The sequence below is a fragment of the Pterocles gutturalis genome, unplaced genomic scaffold, assembly GCF_000699245.1.
Source record: "Pterocles gutturalis isolate BGI_N339 unplaced genomic scaffold, ASM69924v1 scaffold22426, whole genome shotgun sequence".
In the NCBI taxonomy this organism is placed as follows: Eukaryota; Metazoa; Chordata; class Aves; order Pterocliformes; family Pteroclidae; genus Pterocles; species Pterocles gutturalis.
Window position 1 is genome coordinate 714 of NW_010106049.1, and position 27570 is coordinate 28283.

General features: G+C 38.5%; 1 protein-coding gene across 1 annotated transcript; it reads left to right on the forward strand.

Annotated features, from left to right (window-relative positions):
• SCG5 (secretogranin V (7B2 protein)) lies at positions 1 to 27338 on the forward strand. The gene is given in 6 exon segments (XM_010087647.1): positions 1 to 227; positions 14972 to 15121; positions 18085 to 18124; positions 18126 to 18186; positions 23746 to 23799; positions 26473 to 27338. Coding segments are annotated over 6 exon segments (615 nt in total). The 5' UTR covers positions 1 to 13; the 3' UTR covers positions 26569 to 27338.
• The last annotated feature ends 232 nt before the right edge of the window (positions 27339 to 27570 follow it).

A 27570-nucleotide genomic window follows, 5' to 3' on the forward strand; every position in this document is an offset into this window, starting at 1 on the left:
AGTGGCTACCAGAATGACAGCTACCTTGCTTTGTAACATGCTATTTCTGCTGGCATTTGGATTGGCTTCAGCTTTTAGCCACAGCCCCAGGACCCCTGACAGGGTTTCTGAAACAGATATTCAGAGGCTCCTCCATGGGGTTATGGAGCAACTGGGCATTGCCAGACCCCGAGTAGAATATCCAGCGCACCAGGCTATGAATCTAGTTGGTCCACAAAGCATTGAAGGTAGCTAATTTCTACTTTGAATTATGATTCATTTATTAGTATCCTTTGGTAGTAATTATTGTTTTGCACATATGTGCAGAATATTCTGAGCTTAAATCATGGACTTCTTTGCCATGTTGTTGCCTGATCTTTGTTTTAAAATCATCATCCATCTTTTACCTTTCTTAAAGTAATGATTTTGGCAGAAGTAGTGGGGTATTTTCTGTACAGGCTTTGCACAAAAAATCACATTGTCTTAGAAGTGTCTGGTCTCTAGTACCTTAAAACAACAGGTCTGTGAAATTCTTCCCCAATAGTGTCTATGAATATATATCACATATGTATCTCTCATGAAACAAATGTGAGCTATAGAACCCAAATTTCATGGATTTTTGGAAATATTTGTGGACCAGAAAAGATCAAATGTTTGTGGTGTCATGAGAGATAAAGGGAGAAAACTTATATGGGGGGTTCTGTGCTGCCAGCCCTCCATGGGACAGGGCCATTGTGGGAGCGCACAGGGCTGCGGGCAGTGGGAGGCCAGGGTAGAGCTGCGGGGTGGAAGGGACACGGGCGCTCCTCTCCCTGTGTCCAGAAGTAGCACCTCAACACTGCATTGCTGTGATGAATGATCTGGGCTCAGGTTCATTTTTCTGGCCAGTACTTTTGGTCTTACTCTGTGTGAATAAATTTTCCTTGGAATCAGTCTCTCATAACTATGTAAACCATCTGAAACATCTGGCTCAAATGTGAGGGTATTAGGATAATGTTGCAATGTAGTGCTATTTGAATTGTAACAAACTAGCTTTTAAGTCTGGCATTACAGCAAAAGGCTGAAGGTATGCAACTCCAGATATTATAGTTTATGAGTGAACATCGAAACAGAGAAGGAACTCTCAACCCTTCTCTCAAGATTAAATCAATTTAACACAGCGTAGGAAGTCTTCACAGTTCATAAGCCTGTACCCTTTATTTTGTCCCCATTTGGATCTAAAGACTGTCCTAGACAGAGAGGTACGATTGCCTTAGTGGAGGCTAAGGAGAGGATTAAAGCTGAACAGGCATTTCTACCAGATGATTGCAGACCTAAGTTTATATATTTTCTAAAGGAACTTTGATGGACATATGCTTTTCTGCAAACTTAAATAACAGAGATTAGGCTTAAGGAGTAAAATTTCATCTGTGCCCTTTCCTCCTCCTTTATAAGTGTTTGTATGTAGAGAAATTAGGACAGACTGGTAGAAGTGAGGAATTTCACTCTCCATCTCCCTCTTTTCCCCAGACTTTTAAATTTTTTTAAACTGTAGAAAAGATAAGCAGATCTGGATACGTGACAAGTATTTCATCTCAGCTGTTTGACATTACTTTCTAATTACAATGTTATCAAAAACAGATTAAGAATCTCTTAAGTACTAGAACTTTTCTGGTACTTGTGAGACTCAACTAATACTAGTTTGCCGGTCATCCATACAGTCTTCCACAAAAAGTGGGTTGGACAAACTGTTTGGTGTCCATCCCCCCTTTTTTCTATTTTTTTTTAATAAAAATACCGGCTGTGTATATAACAGAGTAAATCAGGAAGGTGATAAATCCGGTTTATTTATCATTATTTTTTTTCAAGCCTACCATGGATATTTAACAGCCTATTAAGAAATTTCCTCAAAATTAAAGAAAGCCTTGTGAGGGGAACACTATCAATCAGTGTAGAAATAGACATGCAAATCAGACCTTCATGTCAAATGTTGCTTTTCATAGAGTAAGTTTTTCAGATAGTAATCACTTGCTCTTTCTTTGGTTGGTTTCTTGTGGTGATATCTATAGATAAATAGATATATACCTCTTAAAATATCTGATTAGAAACTTCAATTTAAGGAAACATTTTGACAGTGTTGGTTCTAGTTACAAGATTAACATGATCTGATGTCATTCTACACAATACATTCTCATACTGCTGTTTTCAAAAGTATATATAATTCCATGAATTTTCATGAGTTTATCTTTAAATATAGACCATGGATTACACAATAGCTAATCCAACAAAACTGGCATCTCTTTCCTTACCAGTGATTTTTTAACTATTACATTGCAAAAGAATTCAGAATTTAATATACCAGTTACTGGTCTGCTAACAATGCTCCATTTTATCCTCTTTGAATATTTATTTTTGTATAATTTGGGGAAAAAACCTGCAAAATGGGTTTGACTTTCTATTAGGTGTCTGCTTCAGAAACAGAACTGCTAAAATCGCATGGTAAGACATTTATTCAAAACAGCCTAGTTCTGTAAGAGCTTCCCATACATAATGCTTCCCCATATGGTGTCTGCCTGAAAAACTGCATTTTTTACCGTTTTCCCCACAGTGTGCCCAGTACTTGGGGTACTGACATTCCTGACCTGCCAGCGGCTCCAGTCAGATGATGTTTTCTAAACAAAGCAGAACAGGATCTGGATTCAAACAGGGACCTTGTCCTCTGGTGAGGAATGAGGACAGGAGGCATTTGAATGAGGACTCCCACGAGGTGTTGCCCTGTTGGGGACAAATGAAGTGTAATGCTCAGTACCGAAAAAATAGTGTGATCCTTCTGAACTGTTTTTCGTGGGGTTTTTGTATCTTACATATTTTGTAAAATTCCATCACATGTTTTAAAACCAGAATTTCCTCTGAGAAGGAAGCTCCAATCTCTGCTCTGCTAGACAGACCTGCAGGACTGTCTGGAGGGACGTTTCTGATGGTAGTGAGCTCTTACAGCTTGCTGGTGCCTCAGATACTTCTTGGCTGGCGTGCAAGGAGGTGAACCAAGCAGCAGAAGAAACGGTGTCATGGATTGTAATGTTTAAGCAAAAAAACCTGTGCCTGTAGCACAGGTGTTGGCTGACAGGAATATTGAGGAGGATTGAGAGAGAACTTGTGATTAATGTTCCCAGTGGTATCCATGTGAACGATAGTGATTTATGGTTGAGCTATAGAAAAAATAGCTGCATGTGGTTCTGAGTACATCAGTACAAGGTTTCAGATTCTGAAGGATTCACCTGTGGGCTTTCCACAACATAGTTACACAGTTCTCACTGGCTAGTAAAAGTGATTAAAAAATTGGACAAGATAATAGAAGGGAACACTAAGTGGGGAGGGAAGAAAGAGGTTTAACAAAAATTGGAATATATCACAGCAAGATGGTATTTGGTATGAAGCCCCTTTCATAGCAAAGTGGTAATTCAATAACTGCTCTCTGAGGCTCTGTCTTCATTGGGAATTTTTGGCAGAAAGTAGTGGAGAGTAGAATTGGGATGAAACTCATAATCCCTATGAGAAATTCCGAGCGGGCAGGAGTGTTGCCTTCTAGCCATTTTTCAGACTGCAGTTTGCAGTCATCAAAGCAGACTGTTTAAGAGCTGGTTCATCCCATGCCAGCATCCTTGTCATCAACCCACTGACTGTTCTGGAGCACGTGTGTTTCTCATTTTGACCAGATACTGCCTCTTGGAGTGAAAACCCCCTTACCAGTCAGAGCTTAATAGTGTGTTCCTACAGAAAATGGTTGTACTTATCAAAATGTTTTTGTCAGAAGTTGCCTGAGCAGTATAGACCTGCAACAGTGTTGATAGCTGTGTGTGCCATCAGCTTCAGCTGAGGCAGGAATCCAGAAGTACCACTGATTTTCAAAAGGCTGAGGTTTCACCCATTATATGTGTATACTTGCAAATGAAGTGCTGTCAGGAAAAATCAATTTCTGTGGCTTTGGAATTTGGAAACAAATTTAGGCTGCCATAGTATAGACAAGTTTATGCTAGCAGCCTTATTATAATGAAATGTTTGCAAATTTGAGTGATTATTATAATAACCTTTTCCAGCTGAATAAGATCTTAATTTTATATGTAACAAAAATACTATTGCTGTTAGTTCACAAGCAGATTCCTAATTATGCCCATTTTCCATCACCACTTTCTACATTTTTTCCAGTGTTAATCATCATATTTTGACTTTAAAATGCTGAGAACAGAGGGTGGGTGTGTTGCAAGAAACTACACATGGTCTTTTTTTTTTCCCCTTAAAAAGCTTAGGGCTGACTTTGCTGTAGTAAGTGAAGTCACAAACTTGCTGTGTATGAAGGACAACTAAAAGATGGACACTTTCCTGAAAATATGTTTATCAGTACGTGCTCTCTTTCTTGAGTGACCAGATAGTTTTATTGGTGGTGGATAGGAAAAAAAAAAAAAAAAAAAAAGGTGCAGCTTGTTAGTGGAAAGAAGTTATTGCATTTTCTTATGTTGAAATCTATCAATACATGGTTATTTTTTTCTTGTGCTTTGCTTTGCATTTGTCAATTTACCTGTTACCTCAGGTCAAACTGCTGAAACAAGAGTCTAGAAAATGCCTGGTAAAGAGTTTAATCTACCAAGAAATTCAAGTTGTGTGTAACCTAAGGAGAGCTCGGAGGTCGAGAGGACGATGAGTGCGGTGGCTTTTCCCCCTAGGGTGGCAGCATGCTTCTCTGCCCCAAGCCTGCAGGGAGGTGCGACGGCAGCGTGACCTGTCCTGTGCTAGAGCTCTGTTAGCCGAGTGGAAGCAGTTCACAGGATAAATATGTCACAGAAATGGGAATTTGCTGGCCGATTCCCTGTACTTGTGTACCGCAGTCGGCAGATGGTGTGTGGCGTGTCAGCACGGCAGAAGCTGAACAGATCCTGCACGATGCGTGTCACGAGAAGATGTTTTTAACACCCGAGGTGGTATCGTAGGAGCAGCTGGTTTTTGCTGACCACTGAACAGATTTTCTTTCTGCACACACCCCTGATTCCTAAAAGTAAAAAAATCCATATTAACTACTTTAATAGAATCAAAGAATTTCTCTAATAATATTCACTGTTCTTGTTAATTCATCTTTTCAGAGAGCTAGTGGAGCCACTTAGCAGCATCTATAAAAAGAGGGAGAAAACAGGAATTTTTAATGAGTAACTGTGTTTCAGTAGTTACTATTTAGGTTTATCACTCAAATACTGTACAAGCACCACTGTGTTATATTCAAGTTTCCTATAGACAAGAAGGGGGATGTATTTATGTCAACAGAGGGCAAAAGAACAGAATAAAGAAACGCCTTAAACATTTCAAAAACATAGTTCTTTTTTCTGCCCAGCAGGGAGTTTATGAAGTAAGAGACAACATGGCTTTTTCTTCCCTTGCATGCTTATAAGTTTGTGCCAATACTAAAGGGTTTTTTTTTGAGGGGGAGGGGAAGGGAATATGTGTATAATGCAAATTTCAGGACTATTATACCATGCATAGAAGAACAGTAAAATCTCACTTAAACACACGGGGGCACCAGTAGCTCAGCGTGGGCAGTTTATAGCGCTTAATAGGAAATGTGAAGTCCTATTTTAATTTTGCAAATATCATCTCCTTACATTTTCATTGCCTCCTGTGCAATTCAATACAACAGAAAGCCCCTTGGGTGGTTTGTTTATTTGTGTTTGATTTGGTTGTTTTGTTTTATTTCTTAAAAACACTTGAAACGAGATGGTGGTTGATAAAGGTCACACATCACAGCCAGCACTGGAGAGTCTGAAGTTCTCAATCTGCAAAAGCAGCTTAATGCTGTCAACCTCAATGTCAACATTAAATGATGTCTCTTAAATCATGACCGTTTGTAGGAATAAAAAAATACGATGCCTCTTTGGGAGGCTTTAGCTTCTCCTGCAGAGACTGCTTATAGCTACTGAGAAAAGTCTGGGCTTACTTTAACATTTTGAAAGGAAATAAATACATTTTTGTTTTTTTAGAAAAATCTAGTTACTGTTTGTCTGATTTAGACGATACAACTCAGAGTCTAGAATGTTACGTTAATATTTTTACTAACAGCTTTTAGTTAATGACTTATCAGCACAAACTCTGTACAAATAGCACTTTTCATGAAATCTGCTTTCTGGAAAATTATGCAGACTACTCATGCATGGTAATAATGTCTGTTTTGTTTACATTTTCCTAGCAAGAAAACTAAGACAGACAGTGCTGGATTACTGCTTGCCCTGTAACATACCTACAAGACTACTACTTGTTTCCTCCAAGGACAATATAATCTCCCTGTTAGAAAGTTGCCAAAACTTTTGCTTATGAATGCACTCGGTGAAACCAGTGCAGAAATAACCTTTGCACTGGTTTGCTTTTCGGCTAGCGTGTGCTGTGCTCATACCCTCATATATTTGGAATTCCTTGGGTGACTAGAAGTAATATCCATTGCCACACGGGAGTGTAATATCTGGGGGTCAGCAAACACGGCGATGTGATGGCTCTAGTTGACATCCTCCGTGCCAGCGTCCAGGGGCAGCAGTGTAGGAGTCCCTGGGCTGGGGTGTGCCCAGGGCTGGGGCAGGCAGACCTCCCGCAGCCACCTCCGCTGCTTCAGGGCCACTTCATAGGGTCAGCTTCGTGCGAAGAGACCACACAGTCATTTGGGATTTGGATTATTGTATCTGTTCTGTAGAGAAAGTCCTGCTGCAGTTAAGACATTACATTCACAGTGGGACTGCTTTTGCTGAAGCACACATGACTTTAATCAAACGCTGCATTATGGGCCTGACATCTAGCAAACAAAATCAAACCCCGACATCACTCGACTAGTATCTGCTTTCAGGGTTTATTTTTCTGCAAATTACTGAAATAGCCCAGGAAATATGATTTCAAAATTTACTATCGACATCTCAGATTTGTAACATAAAATGAAAATGCTAAAGCTATACTTTTTTATACATTAATATGGTAGGCATCTGGATTTGTATAGCTCTCACTAAAAAGACCTATCATTTTCTCTGTATTTTATTACTTAAATTTAATGTTAAATGTAACCAGAATTTGAGTTTCAGGCAGTGATGCGTGTCATGAGAGAGGCAATTTAGAATGCTAATTCCTGAATTTAAAAGCTAATGATAGTGCCAAATGACACTACCAAATGACAGCTGTGGTTTAAAGAGGATTTTCTTAATCTGATACAGCACAGCTCTGTGAAGAAACTGCATGTAAAACAGTTATACCTGTAGCTCCACAAACAGGAAAATAATGAGGTGGTATGACTTTACTTGTTCTTTATTAAAGACAAGTGTTTGAAAATTTCGCCCATAGTATCCTTACTACCATATGAATTTATAACCCATGAGTAATAAGAAAGCAAAGCTGGTGTTTGTATTGCTATGTGGAGGTGGTATGCTGTTACCTCCTCCCTCCTGAGGAGCCAGAGCAGGACCCAGTGAAGGCTGTGGGTGTTAGGGCTGTGGGCTCTGCCGCTTCTGACCGTGGGGAAGGGTCCTTCCTGGACGCCCTGGCTGCAGGAGTTGTGCAGGCACCGCGCTCGTCTCCTCAGGGTGGCTGGGGAGGGGCAGGGAAAAGTCTCAGAACCAGCGTGCTCCTCAGAGAAGTCAGTCAGTGGGGAACACAAGAGAAGTGTATTAATCCCTGTTTCTCTCTAGATCTCTGTTATTTGCATGTGGGTCTCACTAAGGGATCTATTTATATTTGAGGCTTTGAACCTTTTAATATACTTTTTTGTGCATATAGCAGTCCTCTTCTTGTGGCTGCAGGGGGAGTGCAGGTGTCACATCCCTCTTAAAAACTCCCACTCTTAAAAACTCCCACTAACCACCATTATATGGTATAGACTACTGCTGCTAGTCATAAAGTCATCTTTAAAAGATGCCACCAAAGGAGCACGCAGTTTGGGATGGGGCTCTTTCAGGGAAGAAAGGTGGCAGGTCTGCAGGGATTTAGAATTAAGTAGATTCTCATGTACCTAAAGGTAATTAATCAACTAGAACGGGATTTGTAGCCACAATTATTTTTTTTGTACATGCCACTAGAGGGAAATAATCCAATAAGAGAGGTAAGAAACCTGCGGAGGGCAGGGAATATGATAGCTTCTGTATTGTCTGATGCTTTATAGTACTTATGTGTTCTAGTGCTGGTGGACATATATAGAAATTTAATATGAAACAGTAAAATTTCATCTAGCAATTAAATATGGTCTATAAGTATTTAAAAATCTGTCAGTGAAGATCAGCCAAATTATGATGAGCTCTTGTTTTCAGAGATTTTTTCCCTGCTTGTCTTTCATATGTATAAAATAAATCCTTGGGTGCATTAGTTAGCATTTCTACATTCTTGTAATTGTCCTCAAAATCATGTGCATTTCCCCAGCTCCCATCTGTATTTTAAATTAACTTGCAGTGAGAAAATTTTTTTTAATTTATTTGGTTCTGTGAAAAAATATTTTAGAAGTCTAGACAAAGAAGAGATTCTTGCCTTACTTGATTGTGGTGTCGTGTGCAGGAGATAGGATCTCTGGCATGCTCTGGAGGTTTCCAGAGCTACTCTCTCTGTGCTTCCCATCGTGCGTGCTTTCAGCAGTGCCCTCACAGCTGCTGCAGGAATGAATGAGAAGAGGAATGTTCTCAGCCGCTGAACAGGAGGGAGGAAGAAGTCGGTTTCTCCCCTTGGGATGCTTTATTACATCAGGTTAGCTGGCCCAAGTCCCTCTTGCAGTGCCAAAGAGCAGTGATGGGCTTGTTTTTACCTGGCAGAGCTCTTCATCTCATCACTCTCATGACTCTTCAGCATGTGCCCACACTTTTATTCAAGTGCAAAAGAAACCTCATCTTGACTCGGACCATGCTGGCAGAAGTTTTAATAGGAAGGCCTCTGCTTTTGGAGTTATGAGGTTATACCAGCTCACCAAAGCAGAGACTTGGGAGCCTTGTAGCCCCGCACTGGTATTGTTCATGATGAGGTTGTTTGGGGGAGTTAGAAAATCTACCTTGGTGGCCGCTGTCAGACAGGCATGCAAAGCTTTGAAATGCTTCTGTTGAAGAACCAGCCAGGACTTTGAGTCATCTGCATGGAAAATGGAATTGAACGAATACAAAAGGAGAAATGAACAGGAAAACTTTGTGAAGCTCAGTGGAGCAGTAGACAGAAAATATGGTCCCCTTCTGGACAATTCTGGTGCCTCCACGCTGCACATTACAGGAGCGAAAGGGCTGTTTTTCTATGAGTGTGTTGACATTGAGCATCTGAGCTTCTCACGCAGCTGGTGTCAATGCCAGTGAATAACGTGCTCCAGTCTTTCACTGACACACTAACATCTATAGGATTGAAATAGTGTCCCATCCCTCCTGGCATAAACTAGGTCACTGCCTTCCTCTTGTTCCTCTGTTTCGTAGAGCTGAGCACTGCACACACGGTCATTAGCAAGGTAATGTCATGGCGGGTGCATGTTGTTTGCTGGATGTGCTTTCCCGTGGCTCTGCTGGTGCTTGGTCACTGGAAGTTGGCAGCACAGGGGACTTACTGCTGGTAGCAATGGATTTGTCCATGTGATGAAGTGTGAAAGCTTTCTGCTCAGACTGAAGTGCAAATTAATACAGGGCATTAGAGGACTGTTCAACCAAGGGAGGCGTAAGAGATTATTTCTGTGCTCTATCAGCAAGTGAGCTGCTGGATTTCTGGATTTTTTTTTTTTATGTGTGCAATTTGAATAATGAATAATAATGGCATATAAGCTGCTGTTGTAAATTTATTGTGTGAGATGTATGGGCATTACTTTGGTCCTAACCATTTCACAATAGAAACATTTAATATCTTAAATATTTGTACTGTTTGTAATTAAAATATGGAATTATTAACTGAAAGCAAGGTCAGAAATTGTGTGATGTGTATGCTCAAGGCTTTAGAAAACATATTGAAAGGAATTTGTCCCTCTGCAGAGAAAGAGAAAATTAATCTTTATAGCTTTATGAAACTTTGTGTCATTAAGGCAAAGACAAGCTGACTCTGGAATCTGTGATGCCTGAGTATGTATAGCTGTAGTTTTCTTGGGTTTCTCGAGGCATGCTCTTGAACAGGTAAGGAAGTTGGCCAAGTTTGCATTTTTCCATTCTTGGATCTCCTATGCTCTTTCTCCTTCCCTATTCTCCTATTCAGCAGCTTTTGAAGAAGAGAGAAAATGTGATAATCTATAGTTTCTTCAGTGTCTCTCATTTCCTGATCCTAATCAATCTCAGCAACCAGGATAGGAGTCTCTAGGATGAAGTGAGCTGAAGACGCGTGGGGGAAGTGTCATTGGGAATGTAAAGCTTTTAGGGATGTTAGAAAGGGTAAGGAAAATGAAATGCATTTTTTGCATTAGGGATTTTTTTTGACAGTTTGAATTAATCAGATTACATGGTGGAGAGTCTTGCAGATAATAAAGGAAAGGAAAAAGGAAGTTAGTGCTTGGTGTCCCATTTTAAGATAGCACCAGAAAGCATTCTGCCAAACTTGCTGTTGACTATGGATGAGACACCACTTCTGAATGTGACAATGACACGGCAAAGGTAGATACAGAAAGATGGCTGGGGACAGAAGGGCAGGATAGTATAGGAAGTCGTCACAGTGAAAAAGAGCTATCTCTGTATCAGAGAGGACACACTGGAAATTATTTTGAAGATTTTTCCCAGGGATAAGAAATAATAGTCTAGATAAACAGGAGGTTTTGCAAAGTAGCAAAGATGGTATTGCATCTCTGATTAATATCTATTTACTTCCTCAAGAATCTTACACAAATGGGATAAGATATACCAGACTTCCCTTGCAGCTCATATTTGCTTGGAGTTTGTACAGCTCAAGATCATAAAAGGTGCAATTCTTGCTCAGGGGGAGTAATCCTCTGTACATCTGGGAAGGGCTTGGACATTTTAAGGATCTACTTCATGATGCGTAAGAGCAAAATATGAAAACTAGGGCATCTAGCATGATTCTTTAAGTAAAGGGCTTTAATTTGGCATCTGGGATTTATCTGCTCACAACAGATACTCATGATCCATTCTTGCTAAGACTGGCCAGACCACTACCTCTTCTGAATTTGGAAGTGGGGTAACCCTGTCTACACTGTGACGTGGGAAACTGTTCCAATCAGACTGAAAGGCAAATTTGTGCCATTATTTGTCTTTAAATGTTAATCTTTAAATGTTCTGCCATCATTTTACACGTTTGAAAATCCATTCTCACAGACTTTCTTAAAGTGACTTTCCTGGGGGGCAGCGTTGCCTGTTTGTATTTGATGTGGAGGATTGCTGCTGGGAGCAGATCTGTTTCAGTTGTGCTTTATGCTACCAGTAGATGGGTTTCAGCAGCTAGAACTTCAGTGGACTAACAGCATTTCCATGGGATGTGTTTGATCAGGGGAATATTCAATACTGGCAGGAGCCTAGGTGCTCTTTGTATTTTCTTTTTCTTCCCCTCCCCCCCACCCCCCAACCACCCCAGGATGGAGTGGTTGTGTTGTATCCCACCCATAGAGACAGTATTGCTCCTACAAAGAAGTGAAATGTGTGAACTTTACATTTTTGGTCATTCCATGTATTCTAATTGAGATGATACCAGCAGTTGGTGAGATGATTAAAGTCTTTTCCAGAATTATAGGAAAGGGGAAAGGCATTGTTCCATTTTTGTTCCACTCTGCAACACTTTAAGACCAGTGCCAGGAGATGGTTACATATATGCATATATTTCAAATGAAATCCAAAGCTTAGTTATGACAATACTGACCTTGGTCCAAAAGACTTAAACTTCTAGTTTATCCTGTAGGGATGTAAAATAACTACATGCTCACACAGAAATTCTGCACATGAAAGGGAGCAGATTGTTTTGGAGGGTTGTGGGTTTTTTGCTAGTATGTGGCACAGAAAAGCCAGCTCATACACAAAATAAGGAGAGATCGGAAAAACATAGGTTTATCTAGCCCATCCTTTCTCATTACAAGGGTGTTCTCTGTACTATTCTCCTGGACTTTTGCTAGTCCAGTTTCCAATAATTTAACAATGGTGTCTCTCATGCTTCCCTTACATAGGAAATTACAAAAAGTTCCTCAATATTTAGTAGTCTTGTCTTTTTCTTTTGGTCTCTGCCTCAAGGTTCAAGAGACCAACCTTGTGCTATTTTTGTAGCTGACTGTATATGTTTGTATCACAGTGTTTTGAGTTGGTAGCTGCAGTGTATTTAATTCTAATATATTTCTTCGAGTCAGTAACATTACAATACCAAAACTAATACAGCTTGTGAATTACTGTACATAATCCTCCTATTTGGTATATTCATAGCATTTCGTTTTTATTGTTGCAGTCTTTACTGAGTGCACTATTTATCAGAGTTTATAAGGAATGAGCTTTGCAAACGCTATTAAATCGCTCAAGTGTTCTAAATTATGGCACCAGAGCAGGTGCTATTGTCTCCAGCTCTTCTGGAAAGAAAGGAAAAACCCTTAAATGATCCTGGACGTTTATATCTAAAGGAAACAATCCTTTATATTAATATAAAAAGATTGTTTTGTGCTCAGTCAAGGGAATTCTTGGCAGGCGGTTTAAACTTATATGTATATACAGCACACTGGAGCCTGCTAAGTACCTCTGTTTTCTTTATGGACGGAGCTTTGGTGCCAAGAGGTCTGCACTGCATACAAGTGTAGATATGCTTCTATCTGATGGATTGTCCCATACTGAACCACATTGTATACAGGATGTTCAAACACGTATTGATTATGTCATTCTGCAGTTTACAGCAGAATCATAACCTGATGCTTTTAAGTACATATATGCAATCAATCTTCATGTGAAGGAGCTCAGCACAAAAGAAATATTTTATGCTATACATTAGATGTTAGATTAAATGACATTAGATTAAATGCATGTTATACATTTTTCAACCTCATCACAATAGCATTATTGTGAATCTATGCAATTCTTGAAAGCATCATCTTTGTGTTGACTATGGACTGTAAATGTATAATAAAGTTCATAGTGTGTATAACGCTATTCTGGCTTTAGTGCCAGGTCTTATGGTCAGCCACAAGGGAAAACCTCATATAACACAAACGCAAATTTTTTATAGGGCTACCTTTATGTTTGTTGCATGTCTGTTGAACCTTCCTTCAAGATTGCATTACAGAATAAGAAACTCATACTTGAGGGGGAAAATTAGCATGTTGATTAGATTTTAGTCCCTGATGCAAATAAAATTGAAATATATATGCTTTTAGACTAACTTGGTTCTGGTACTATATTGCTAGCTTCCGACTGATTATTTATAAAATATAGACAATTTCACTCAACTATCACTTCTAAATATAGAAATAAACACAAAATTTGTCAAGACTGCCTTGCAATTTTTGGAAGTGATTATGTTAGATTACAATGCCTAGCTGTGTAAAAGATGATTTAGGCTGCTAGTATTCATTTGTAAGTTGGGACAAGAGTACTTGAATTATTATTCTGGAACAGCTTTCATGTTCAGAACATTTATTCCAATCTTTTTGATCTACGAAAATTATAGAAATTGAAAATATGACTATTTGGCAATAATGTGGTGATCGTGCTACTTACCCAAACAGTTGCGTCTGCATTCACTCTTTAACTCACATTTTCCAGTCATTGAAATTCCTTTTCCTCATTCATTGTTAGTGGAATTTATATGCCGACTGAATGTTTTCATCCCTCATTATATAGGGTTTTAAAAAATGTTGCTCTGCTGTCCCACAACCATCTCAGAACTCAGTAACTACATTAGCCGTTGCTGCAATGTGTGGTGGTTGTCTTATGGCAGGGGGAAAAGAACATGCTTGAAACGAAGTTTTTATTTGTCTGAAATTCAAAATAATACTGTACAATAGTATATAGAAAACTCTGCAAGGAGATAGGTTTTTGCCTTTAGATGCATTTGGGCAGTAATGTGTGCAGAAAAGATCTGAAGCAGATAAATATTTGTAGAGAGGCATATAGAGAGAATGGTCTGAGCTTGGTTCCCAAACCTTTAGTGGAAGACTCTACTTGTCAAAGGCAAGGTGCCCAAGCTGAGATGCATGAAAGAAGGCTGTAGCACACCACTTCTCTGTGTGTTTGCCCAAGAACAGGAAGCCAATCATGGTGTCCTCCGCCACTGAGTTGTAAAACCTGCTGCACACTGGTGTTGTAACCCTGCAGTGATGGTGCTCTGAATCCCACGGGGCAAATATAAAAGCCTGCATCTAGAACTGACCTATTAAGTAAAGGTGTAAAAGTCACTGAATATGTTTCATACTGTAGTGACTACTGTGTAGGTGTACATATACAAGAATTCTCATCAGCAATATGGCTTCTTAATCACTTTTTACCATTACTGCAGGAAATTCAAATTTGCATTTAAGAAATTGTTTGGTTTAAGAATAGTTTTCCTAGCTGTACACAATGATATTTGCTATAACATCTTGGGTCTCCTCACATGACTTAATACATTAATGTGTTTCTAGGCTGTACAAATAGTAGTATTTCTTTCTACAGTGTCATTAACTTTGTCTTCTTGCCATGGTGCTGAACAGTAACAGTATGTCCTGGGTTCAGCTGAGACAGAGTTAACTTCCACAGTATCAGTGACTGAAGATGTGCAGTAAATGTATTAAGTTCCATTACTGTCTCATGTTTCTTTTTCTTTGCATTTTCTTACCTATAACTTACATAGTTAAGGAAAAAAAAAAAGCACCCTAAGATTAATAATAAGTGGCTGATTTTGTTTCCTAGTTTCATTTTTCATTACTTGTTATATGATTTAGATCACAGGCTTATGTTTCTAAAAGAGACATTTGAAATCTAAACTTAGATCTGCCTCTATAGCAATTATATATATATATTTAAATCTAAGTCTGGATTACTTGAAGCAACTAAAGCACTTAAACTTTTAATCTTGCAAAAAGACAGTGTGCGTAAATCATCTTTGCTAGGTGGTGCACATGAGGGTCTCCAGCACTTGGGTCCGTATGGCAACATCCCAAACATCGTGGCTGAGCTGACAGGAGACAATGTACCAAAGGATTTCAGTGAAGATCAAGGGTATCCTGACCCCCCGAATCCCTGCCCTATTGGAAAAACAGGTAATGATGTATCCTTCACACCTCTGTCTTCACTGTGTATCTTTCAGGGCTGTATTAGGCAGTACGACACTTGATCAGCAGCAATGTGTGTTTTCTTTCAGTCTCTACCCCAGGAGCAGAACTGTTGAGCAATGATGTGTTTTAGATTATTTTTTTTGGTTTTTTTTTTTTTTTAATGTGTGCACCTTCTGTATTGCTATATGACTGCTAGAGAAAGTGAGGTGGAAGAAATCATCCTGACCTCGGAGTTGAAGATGGTGAGATTTATGATAACGTCTTGTTCCTGAGGGAGTTCACTTTTAGGCTGCCCCCTGAAAAAAGCTATCATTCTGTACAGATGAGACTGACCCTCATTTTAGAGACTTTCATTGTGCCAAAAGAGGAATGAAACTGTCTGCCCTGATCTCCAACCCAGACCATGAGTCAATATTTAAGATACCTTGGCTCCAATCCATGTGGCTTTATAGCTCACTGAGGGTGCATCTGTGCCAAGAACTGCAGAACTCCGTGGACATACCCCAACTTGTTGCACGCAGGCTCACTCTGACAGAGGAGCAGTGCAGCCCCGGAGTGCTGGGGCAGTACGGTACCCGAGACACTCTGTACGCTCCTCGGCTTGCAGCTGCGTGTATACTGAGCCATGCGCATGGCTGGTGACTGAGGGATCTCTAAAGCAGCACTGCTTGTGCATGATATAGACATACACTAAGAATTGATCTTTTTCCTGTTATTTGAGCCAAGGAATGACTTCCAGTACTGAAAGTAGTAGTAAAACACCCATTGGCTCCCTTGGGAGCTGGAACTGGGAACGAGCACTCTTACTTTTCTCTCATTTTTTATTTGTGAGCTAAGAGATCCTTTCCAAATCTTTTCTGTTTAGTCTTATGTTATTTGGATAATGCAAAACATTAAAAAATGTTCTAACTAGCTTAGAATTGATAAAAAAATAAATATTTGTTATGAAAAGTTTTGTAAACAGTGTTTTTACATTTCATTCAAAAGATGACAAAATTTCAAATAGTGCTCCCTTACTCTTTTGTGTTACAGCTCATTTGGTGATGATGCCTGCATCTCTTCTGAAACAATATCTAATCTTCCATTTTGTTCAATATAGCTGTTGTCTGACAGGTTGCAAATGATGGGTTTAGGTTTTCTCACACACACACACACTTTCTATCTTCTCTGCTTACCCATTAGACTTCTGTTAGTGATTAGATAGACAAATTAAAAACCTGGCATCCAGAGAAATGCCCTTGAAAATCCCTTCAATTTTTCTTTCTTAGGTGAAAGAAAAGTTGTTAGCTAAGCTAATACAGTCAGATCTGAACACAGTGGGAATTCTTAGGGAAGTGCTGCCTGCTCAGATGAATGGCTCTGTCGTAGGTACGCTATGAGCAAAGATAGTATCTACTAGGATTAGAGTAAAATGTTTTTCAGAGCCTTAAATGGAAATTCAAGTGGTGACTGTATTATGCATACAAATTACCAGAGGCCTTCCTCAATCAGGTCTGTGGATTTGCTTAATGGAAAACAATTTTTCCAGTTACTGTCTACATACGCACATTCCACAGTGGGGATACATAAGCCTGGAGCATTTGAGCTTGAAGACTTTTAGATTAGCAGTTGCAGAGGGCACAGACACGTCCAGCTGTCCTTTGTGTTTTCTACCAAAAGACACAGACACATGCTCCGAGAAGGTCTACCTCTACCATATTTTCATGGTCACCTGCTTCTTCTCTCTTGAGATGACCCTGTCCCTGCTGAGACTGAAATAATTTTTAAGTGCTTGTAGTTAACTGTAGTGGTTTCTGAGTTCCTTAGCCGGTATGGTTAGTTTACCTGTCTCCTTTTGGCAACTTGATTTTTTTCCCCACTCTAAGGAGAAAAGAGAGCAAGCAGGATTTGTTAGACTTAGAATAACCTCCTCAGGTCATTGAACCAACTAATTTTTAAGTTGAGTCTTTACTGTTTCCCACATTTAAGGGAAAAAAATCCATCTGCAAATCTTTTCACATCGTGATCATACAAGGACAGAAGGGAAAGTCCACAGGGGCGTCCTCTAGAGTGCCTGTGTTCTGGCTGATGTAGCTGCTTAGATGCCCAGCATCATGCCCCGGGTGGTCGGATCTCCATGGGTATGGCTGAGAGGAACTTGGACTGCAAGCTCCCCATGCTGACCAAGCAGAGGGAGCTCCAGGAGCAGACTCTATCCAAAGAGCTACTCTGTCCTCAAGTTGCTGAATCTTTGCTTAATCTAACGATGGCTTATTTTGGTCAAAAGTCCATAAGTTTATTTTTATATGGATATTATCCTTGATGTGACACTGCCTGCAAAACCATCCATTATGATTAAAGGAGGTTTCTGGACGCACCAGATTAGTTACCAATCTGCAGAAATCTCTTCAGCATAAAACTTCTGCCACGTTGCATTTTTATGAGATCTTATGATGCACAAACAATTTTCAGCCATTTTGAACAAGGTAGCAAACCAGAAATGGAGTTCCATGAAGAGCTACTCAGTGAAGGAAATTCTTTCTCTTCTCAGCATCGTTTTACCATGAGCTTCAAAAATATTGCCCAAACAATTTCTACAGCTTTCTATGGGCATTTAAAAATGGAAAGAGGATCCCTTCTGAGGCAGAATAGCATGTGGTTCTACGTAAAATCAAACTCAAACACTACTTTAAAAGAAAAGCAAAAAGGGGAGGGAGAGCTTTGAAAATGAATTTGTTGGTATTGAATTTTCATTTAAGTTATGGGGGTTTAAAAAAAAAATCCTGACAAACTCCTTTCAAAAGAAAAAAATACCTGATATTTTCCAGCCATCTGGTTCTTTAAATTTTGTGGGGTTTTTTTTTTTTTACATTGCATAATTGCACTTAAGAAGTTTGCTGATTAATGTGGCACCTATTGCATGTTCCAAAGCTACTAAGCATTCAGCACTTTCTAACATACTTTTGCAGTTGATGATGGGTGTCTAGAAAACACCCCAGACACAGCAGAGTTCAGCAAAACACCAACACCTTTTTGATCCAGAGCATGACTATCCCAACATGGGCAAGTGGGTGAGTAAATGTTTCTTGCTTATTTTTATTGCATGTGAAACTGGGTATTGTCTGCTGTGCGGGATACTATGAAACCACAAGGAGAATGTTGTGCTTATTGCTGGAAAAATTGTCACCCTAAGGGAAACTTCTCAAAAAGGTGGACTTGCCCCTAAAAATATAGAAGTAATGCCTGTGATTGATGAAAAACACATCAAAATAAGAAATAGAAATCCTTGTCATGTTACCTGTCACAAAGCATGACAACTGTATAGGTGCTTGGTAAATGCAACAAACCACATTTCAAACTCCAGTGAACGTGTGACCAAAATCAGTGCAGATTTTAGCACAAGATTTCAAAACACAGCAGGGCCCTAATTTGAAAGATTATCCAGGTTCAATGACTATTCACTGTTCAGTTACTTAGATGCTAAAAAAGAAAAAAAAAAGAGTGCAGCAATGCCTAAACACCTTGAAGAATCTAGGTCTAGGTACAGACAACTTGCTTAAAGGAATCCTCTCTGGCTTAAAGATTTTGCAGGACTTGACGCTGCTTCTTCCTCTATTCCGGTTGTGCGCTATATTATATTGAAAACCTATTTTACACATTGCATATAATAAATACAGTGCTCTACACAAAGGGCAAAAAGCTTGCTCTGAGCGTACAAGGACTCTAATAGCTCCAGCTAGACTATTTCTGTAGGCTAGAGGCTCCAAAGAGAGCTCTGCCACTTAATCTTAGATTACATCAGTTAAATGTCCAATCCCAAATCCATCTTCAGGCGCCAGGAAAACAATAACAATGATCATAATTTATGCTTCTGGAGCAAACAATGAAATCTCATTTTACATTTTTATAACACTTTGCTTAAGATTGCCCTAAACCAGTGCTCTGTAAGCATATATCGATAAACGGACATGTTTGGCAGCCTCTTCTCCTGCTGTAATTGTGAGACAATGATTCATCATTCGTAATCAAAGCAGTGCAAGATTTATAGTCTTAATTACTTATGTGAGTGCTAAATTTCTAGAGAGAATCATGCCAAAAATCCAAATTTTGGAAACTCTTGTTTCATTCTAAGTAATTACCATCAAAGGTTTTCTTTTTAAAAACACCAGATGGTGAACTTTCTTATTTATGCCAGATAATACTGTTAGTTTTCTTATTATTCATAAGTAATTTACTTTCATAATACCATTTTGAAGACTATAAGAGCACTTCTGTAAATCTTTGGCCCATAGCAATATTTCAGAATCAAGCCTACATACTGCGTTGTCATCAGCAACATATACACTTAACAAATGGTAGGTAATCATTAGTGAATACTGGCTTTTTTTCATTTCTCCATCCATCACTGCTAATTCAGGGGAAAAAACTGCTCATGCGTGGATTAAAACAGACTATTAGGTACTAAACAGTAATCATATCTAGCTGCAGCATAGCCAACTCCAGATCTTTTTAATTAGAGATGAAACAGCTGGTTATGTGCATGAGCAAATGTTCTGCCGAGATCCAGGAGAATTGCCCCAATTGACTCCTCGTCATATATTACTACATGCTAAAAACATAAATACAATGGTATCTGGTTTTATGGCCAGTTTTACTATTTTTACTTCTCTGGAAAAATAAGAGGAGAAAAGCACTCTAAAAATTAGCTGTTTGAGACTTTATAAAGGAGAGGGAAAGGAGATAGAATCTTTTAGGTCATTTACTGTCATCTGGATTAGGTCGTAAATGACCGACACTGCTAACTGTGGGCTGCCCTGTGGGTAACTGGGTAACTGTGTGTGTGCATCCTCATCTTCCCACTGCCCCAGCCACCAGCATCCCCTCTGCCCCCAGCAGCCCCTTCCTGCTGCTTCCATGGAAGAGCCTGGGACCGAATGCCCACGGGCTGTCACGGCTGTGTATTTACAGACTGCATTTCCACAAACTCTTGCGTGCTATGAAGGCACTGGGCTGTCACCACTGTCTGAAGCCCTTGGAGCCAGTGTGTCTCCTGGACCTGTGTGAGCTGGCGTGTGCTCGCAGCTCTCGGGGGTGCTTCTCCCCTGCCTTTTCCTGCCACGGAGCGGCTGAGGCAGTGTTACAGTTCCCACTGACTTGTCCTTTCAAGGAGCCAGCATGCATTCCTTAGCGTAACCACAGTAAAACACAAATTACATTAGCAGGTCAGAAAAAAAAAAAAAAAAAAAAAAAAAAAGACCTGCTTGTTCATGAATATCATGAATAATGGGGAGGAAGCAGGTTGGTTGGTCTGCTTTGGTGACAGACTCTCATGCTTCCGAAGCTGTGGCACCTCTGCAGTACCCTGCGAATAGTAGACACATTTTATAAGAGGAAAACAAGTCTAGAAGCTGTCTCATATGGCAAAGTATATGATGCCATGTAGACGCTAAGTATTATGTGTAAATACATACGAAGATACAAATATACAAATCGTGATAAATGTATGCTGGATTAGGAGAGGGAAGAAAGAGGAAAAATTTTCCTATCTTTGGGACAGCTCTCCATATATCAATATGCTGACCTTTGTGAAGTCTTGGGAACAGGTTCTGTCTGTAGGGTGAGATATACAGCTTATACTCTCCTCTCCTGCCCCAAAGACTGTTTTTTTTCCCTTATATGTGGAAAATGTAGAGGTAACAGTGGGAATAGTAAGATGAGGGACTTTTGGAGGTAAGAACCCTGGTGTGCAACTGTAGTTTCTAAGATTTTTGAGGGTTTTTTTTCCCTTGGTTCAGACTTTTCCTTGCAAGAGACAGGTACTTTCCATTTGAGTCTGCATTTTCTACATCTTCCAACTTGACTTTAGGTGGTTTGAAGAACTGTTGTTGGCATCTAGAAAGACTTGGACGAAGATAGTTTACAATATACAATTTACAATACAAATCTAAAACCCATTTATATGTAAATTGTATATTTATTAAAACGCAAATGTTAACCACTGCCACAGTGTTTTGGTTGAAAAGAGGAGGGAAGTTCAGGTGTGTTTTCTGACACCAGTATGAGTACAAATAGAAAATTAAAAGCAACTATGTTTTTCAGCAACACTTCCTTTTACTGAAGCAACAGATAACATTTCATTCTAAGGGCAGAAATAATGCCAGTTTTGCTTATCAGCTACAGTGGAGGGATCCAAGAGAGTACAAAGAAAGGCAAATGTGAAAAAGGGATAAAAACATTCAGCTCCTTGTTAAAGAAGTTGCCATCTCTGGCTTCCTAATTTTAATGCAAACCTGAAGCTAGTCACTCGTAAATTTCATTTTATTCCAACGTCAGTTATAACAAGCAACATTAAGTGCATCATTGTCAACTGACATTTTAAAATATCTGGATGGCAATGGTGATTATTAGGATGGGTTATGGTATGCCTGGTCCCCCTCTTCAGTTTCAGACAGTAAATACAGATTGGTTAATTCAATGTAGTATGCTTGCTGTAATGGAAATTGTCATGCTCAATAATCCCAATAAGACTGTAAACTGATAGAAAAAAAAGCCCTCCCGAAAGGGTGCAACCTTGCTAACGCCATTTTCCATTTCAGTTTTGCTTAATAATTGTGCAGGTCCAGATTACAGAGTGGCTCATTCTTACTGACTTAAACAAATTGCAGTGAAGTCTGAAAGATCCAAGGCTAAATCTCTCTGGCATTAGTTAGTTGGTTGTACACGTTTTAACTTCTGAATTTTTTCCACCCAAATCGCAAACTGTAGCACCCTAATCCAAGTAGCTGGGAGGGTGCAAAGGAAGCTCCAGGAGTGAGGAGAAAGTAGCAATTCACGTGAAACACATCTCCAGATGAGGTGTATCTTTTAACTAAATAAACCCTGTGCCTTCATTCCTAACAAGTCCTAGGTGAGAGATGAGAATGGTGAGCAATTCATGGACAAATTTTGGTGGCTGATGAGCTCAAGCCCTTACGCAGTGGAACATATTTTCAGGATTGCTATTGCCGTACACACACACACTCTTAGCTTATGCTCCATAACCTCACTTGCTTTGCACTCCACATAATGCCTAAGTAGTAGTTACAGTCTTAAAACATTCCCAAACAGACTAAACAAAATACTATCTTCCTGAGCAGGAACAGTTCAATTGTAAGGAATTTTCCTGAGTGACAGAAATGTTAGTCACAAAATTATTTTTATTTCAGAAACTCTAATTTTTCCTCTTGTGAAAAGTATAAGGTCAAACAGTTTACAAAGGGAGGCTTCGGCTGTGCTTTGTTTCCTAAAGAGAATAATTTACGCATCCGTGGGTTTCTTTAAAATGTTAAATTTAAGTTTTCCCGAAGTGAGTTTGCATAAATGACTAGCCAAGAATGTCTCCCTTGGCCAACTTCATCTCTGTTCTCTTTTGGCACAGATCAGACAAAATAACTGAGGTTGGGCAAGAGATAGGCCTTGTGAATTTGGGGTTTAATGAACATGAGAAGTGAAAAACAGACAATTTTGGCAGATTTCATTGTAACACTTGAAAATGTTTGTTTTTTCTCATATCAAGGCTGCAGAGAGAGTAGAAGTGTTTGGTGAATTTGTCTCATGCTAGAGTTACACTTTCTATTTATATAATCAACATTAGGTCAGTTGTTTATAGCAGAATTAATGGCCTTGTTTATACAGTGTTCTGCTTTTATACATGTAATTCTTCTCTCCTTCCATTTTCAGGTTAGGATTTGGTTTTGTTTTTCTTCGTAATACACAATTGAAACAAAATGTGTTGAGCATGTGTGTGTGTTATTCCAGACTTTATTAGAATTCACTACTTGTATGAAATACAACAATATGTGGATGCACTTATGTAAACTATGGTCAGAGGGGGTTTTTTGGTGTTGTTTTTGTTTTTTTTTTTTAATTTTCTCATCATCATAACTTTCTCTTCTGCCAAGATGTTTTTGGCAGTTTTTAAAAGGTTTGCAATTAAAAATGTTATAGACTAAATGGTTTTTAGAAACTTTATTGAGGACACTACTTAAACAAAGGGAGAGTTGGCACTGAACTCCTTTCAGCAGAACTTTGCACTGGAAAGTGTTGATATCTGAAAGAGAATAAGCAAAGACAACAAAACAGTAGGAATGACGCCGATTGCTGGTTATAAAAGGAATTAGAAAATCCCTTGTAAAAGAAGTATTTTTGCTCCTGTTCTTGTGTCACCTCAAATGTATAGCAATATGTACCAGGGGCAGGATTCCTGCTTCCTCTCCCTCCACTCTTATTTTTCTTTTTGTCCTTCTGTATTTTTTTTAAATATATATGTATGTATACCATGTTATCACATGATGGGGAATATCCAGTCTATGTCATTATACCAGCACATACCTGAAGCACTCATTGCCTGAACACAGATGATAATACAGTGCAACATAGTGGAAGATCACTGGCTTTTTAATTGTTGATAAGACTGTGACTGCTCCTGAAGAACTGAAAAATGTTAGCAGGAATATCTAAATATTTATTTGTCGTTTATCTTTCCTGTAAAACTACACATCCCTCTAAACTTGATAATATTTAACAGCAAAAGTAGTATTTTAAAATAAGTGTGTAATGAATTTGATGGCTGCATTTTTTTCCCTTTCCAGAGCAAGAATTTACTCTTGGAGAAGATTAATGGTGGTCCAAAAAGAAGAAAGAGGGTAACTATCAGAATACTTTATAGTCCCTGTATAATCTAGAGAGCTAATAAATATTAAAATTGTACAGTTGAAATGAAGAGTTAGTCTAATGCACCTGCATTATACCTTCACTAATGCATAGTCAAGGAATCTCTGTGATGAGCTACTACAGCAGGCTTCAGGACTGTCCAGCCCATTGCTTTCAGAGGATGAACTTCAGTGCAGAGCATTAATTTTAAAACTTTCTATTATCTGTGTTTTTCAATTGATTCTATTTGCATAAAACAATTTTAAATTATGTAAATATCTTTAAAACAGAATTTTAAAGTTTCCTACTAAAAATATTGGTAAAATTAATTACCACTACTCATGCCTGTGAATATGTTTTTGAATGTAAATTACAGCAGAACCGGTCCTTTAGTTGATGTAACTTGATTCACTTATGTACTTACATTTACCTCAGATTAAACTTTCTCTGTGTCCCACTTGCTTGAAAGACAAAGATGAATGGGTTCTCATCTTTCTACCCCTGAAACAAGGAAGGCAAGCCACACATCACTGAGAACCTCTGCACAGTTCACCTCACTGTCTTCTCTCTCTTTTTGGTAGTGTCAACCTTTCTTTTATCAAAAAATCAATTTAAGGAAGAATTGAAGTCTTTATCTTTGCTGCTGGTGTATTTTTTTTACAAGAAGAGAAAGTCTAGCTCTCTGCCAGAAAGTAGCTTTTCCAAATATGACAGCACAGTTTATATTGTAAATGAAGTAAATTTAGTTTAAAATAACTGAAGCGTAAGTGAAGAAGATCAATTAATTAATTATTTTAACTCTCAAACCTGAAGTCTTTGCTAGAGAGGGAGAAGATGAGTTGATTTCGTACAGATTCACACATCACTGGTAATAAACACTGTTCAACCCTAAGTTAATGATGTCTCTTGAGCTTGGTATCTGCCTCTTGCTTACATTTGATTTTCAAGTTTGTTAGTGGAAAGGGAAAAGGGGCAGGCACCTGATTTTAACTCTAAAGTAAGTAGAATTTACTCTGGAAACAGTTCTGTGGAATATTTTGCATTATATTTTGTATTTTCTTTTGTCAATTGAGAAGGATTCAATTTTTTTATGTATTCTCATTCTCTTCTACTTTATTTCAAAAAGAAGCAAGCAAGTACCATTCCAAAAAAAAGACCAATTAATCTTGCAAAGAATCTTCAAATAATTCCTAGAAGTTTATGCAACATCTGAATTTAACTAAATTAACATTTAACAGAACTTCTTTAAACAAACACAAACAAATCATTTACATGTGTCTTATTTTTAACAATTTAAAGCATTAAATTAGTGTTAGTTTTATTTTCAAAGATTTTTCCACATTCATTTTTGGTTCTCAAAATTTTTATGTTTTTACTTGCAGCAAGCAAAGTACTCAAAAAACAATAGAAGAAAGCAAAAGGGCTGATCTACGCTGTGATTAAGTATTAATGATAGCGTCTACAAATCTGGAGAAACCCAAGAACTTAAATTCAAGGACAGACAAATCCTAAATCTTTTCCAGAGATCTGACAAGTATTTGAGATATTTCAAAATAACTATTTCATGCTTTTTTTTTCAAAAGCTTTTTTTCCCCATAGTTCTGAACACCTACATTTTTGGTGGAAGAAGCACAGAAACACCTCAAGAAAAGTAATTTCTATGATACAGACAGCATGACAAGACTCAGGAGATACTGGAAAATTCACATTCCTTCAAAGTTTGTCCTCAGGCATGGCATTTTTGTTGGCATCAAAAACGAGCACACTAGAATTTTTGTCTGTATCTGTGAAGGAGAAAGTATATACTTGAATTTTGTTTACACTGACACGGTAACAGGCCAGAAAGTGGGTGTAAATAGTATTTAAGTTAATCCTGAAGCTCCACTAAACTGCTTGATATTTGCAAATACGGTAAATATGTTTTATTCTGTGGGTATAGATAAAATTCAAGCATAGGCTTTCTACATGACTATGTTCTCCAAACAGTTTTGAGAGAGGATCTGTTCATCTTCAGTCTCACTTTGTGCTGCTTACATGGCGCAAAGTGAAGTTAAACCCTCTCCGGGGATCTTCTTTCCAGCATTCCCTTGTTCTGGCAGTGGTAGGAGAGCCACATCCTATTCCAAAACCTTTCTGGCTCTGCTTCTGTGCCAGCAGTTTTTTATCTCAGCATCAAAAGAGGAAGCGAGGAAGGGTTTCCTGGGGTCAAAAATGGTATTGTGGTATCTGACTTGTCTCTCAGCATAAGGTCCGTCAGAGGCTAGTGAGTTAAGCTGTTTGCCTGTATTTCTCTAACGTTCTGTCCTGCCTCAAGAACTAGGCAGTTAGATCTGCTGCTGCTTCTCTGCTGAGCTCAGGAAAGGAGGAGCGGAGCAAAAAGAGAGTGTTTAATTCAGACGGTCCTATATTCTCAATAGTCCTCCTTCACTTGTGTTCTTTTTAGTGGATTGGATTAAATTCTTGTAGACAAAAAATATTAGAAAAAAAAAAAAAACCCTTCATTGACTTTTAGATTTACTCCCTGGGAGCAGTTTCTTTTTTTTTTTTTTCTTCAGTCTGCAAGTATTTGACAGATAAGAAATATACAAATATATCCACTATTCCTACTTACCTTTTACATGTTTCCCTGTTTCTAATAAGTATAAATAATTTTAAACTTTTTTCAGAGTGTGAACCCGTATCTGCAAGGACAGCGACTGGATAATGTTGTAGCAAAGAAGTCTGTTCCACATTTTTCAGATGAAGAGAAGGGTCCTGAATAAGTACAATAAAAATGAATGATGAAAACTTATGCCATCTTCTGCTGGATCGTAATATTGCTTATATATAATCATCTATTAAAATCCTTGTGAATGGCAGCATGTTTATTATTTGTATAATTGTAGATGAAAAACAGCTGTATTTATAACAGTATGTTCTCCTAGATAACAAAAATATGGTTCTGCTTTTTGCTAAGTTATGGTGAAAGGACATTTCTGTTGTTTTTATTTTAGTCATGGAGCAAACTTTAAAAATATTAGTCATTTTAATAGCTAACGTGAGGTAAATGGTCTTAATGAGCAGCTTGTAAATAGGAAGATGTAAAAAAATGCCCGGTCTGACCCTAACATTTAATCTTAAATGTTACTATGTTTGACACATGAAAATTATAGTTTTGTGTTTTGTTCACAAATATTGTTACTTAGCAAAGACAAAGTATTTATTTTACCCAGAGAATTTTGGCTTTTGGTCCATTTTAATAAACATTTGAGCAATCTACAAGGTTTGCAAAGTGACATTTTCCAAAATATTTCAGAGACTCATTTGTCTCGGTTATTGCTGTGCAAATTTAAAAATTAAAGAACTGCTTTTTGACTCTCTCGACTGGAATATTTTTGTTAGTTTTCATTGTTCCATGTCCACAACTTTCCTGAACACTTGCACATCCTTCTTCCTTATCAATGGTACTGTTGTGTGGAAATTAATCTTCCCTGCTGTTCTTTGTCTTAGTAACAGCAGCATTTGTGCACTATAACGTGCTTAAATTATGTGTCCCCGGGATATTATAAGTGAAGATGGAGACATCTTGTCTGTGTTAATAAGGTTGTGTCAACATCCTCTGAATCTAAATCCAGGATATGAAGGTCATTACAGTTGATGATCTTCTGAAAAAACTATGATACTTTAATAACACCGGTAGCTATCGCTGCTCTTGAAGTTGCTCCGTGAAGCTTAAATTGCTTTTTTGCTGCTGTGAGATTAAAGAACTTTACATTCCAGAAAAC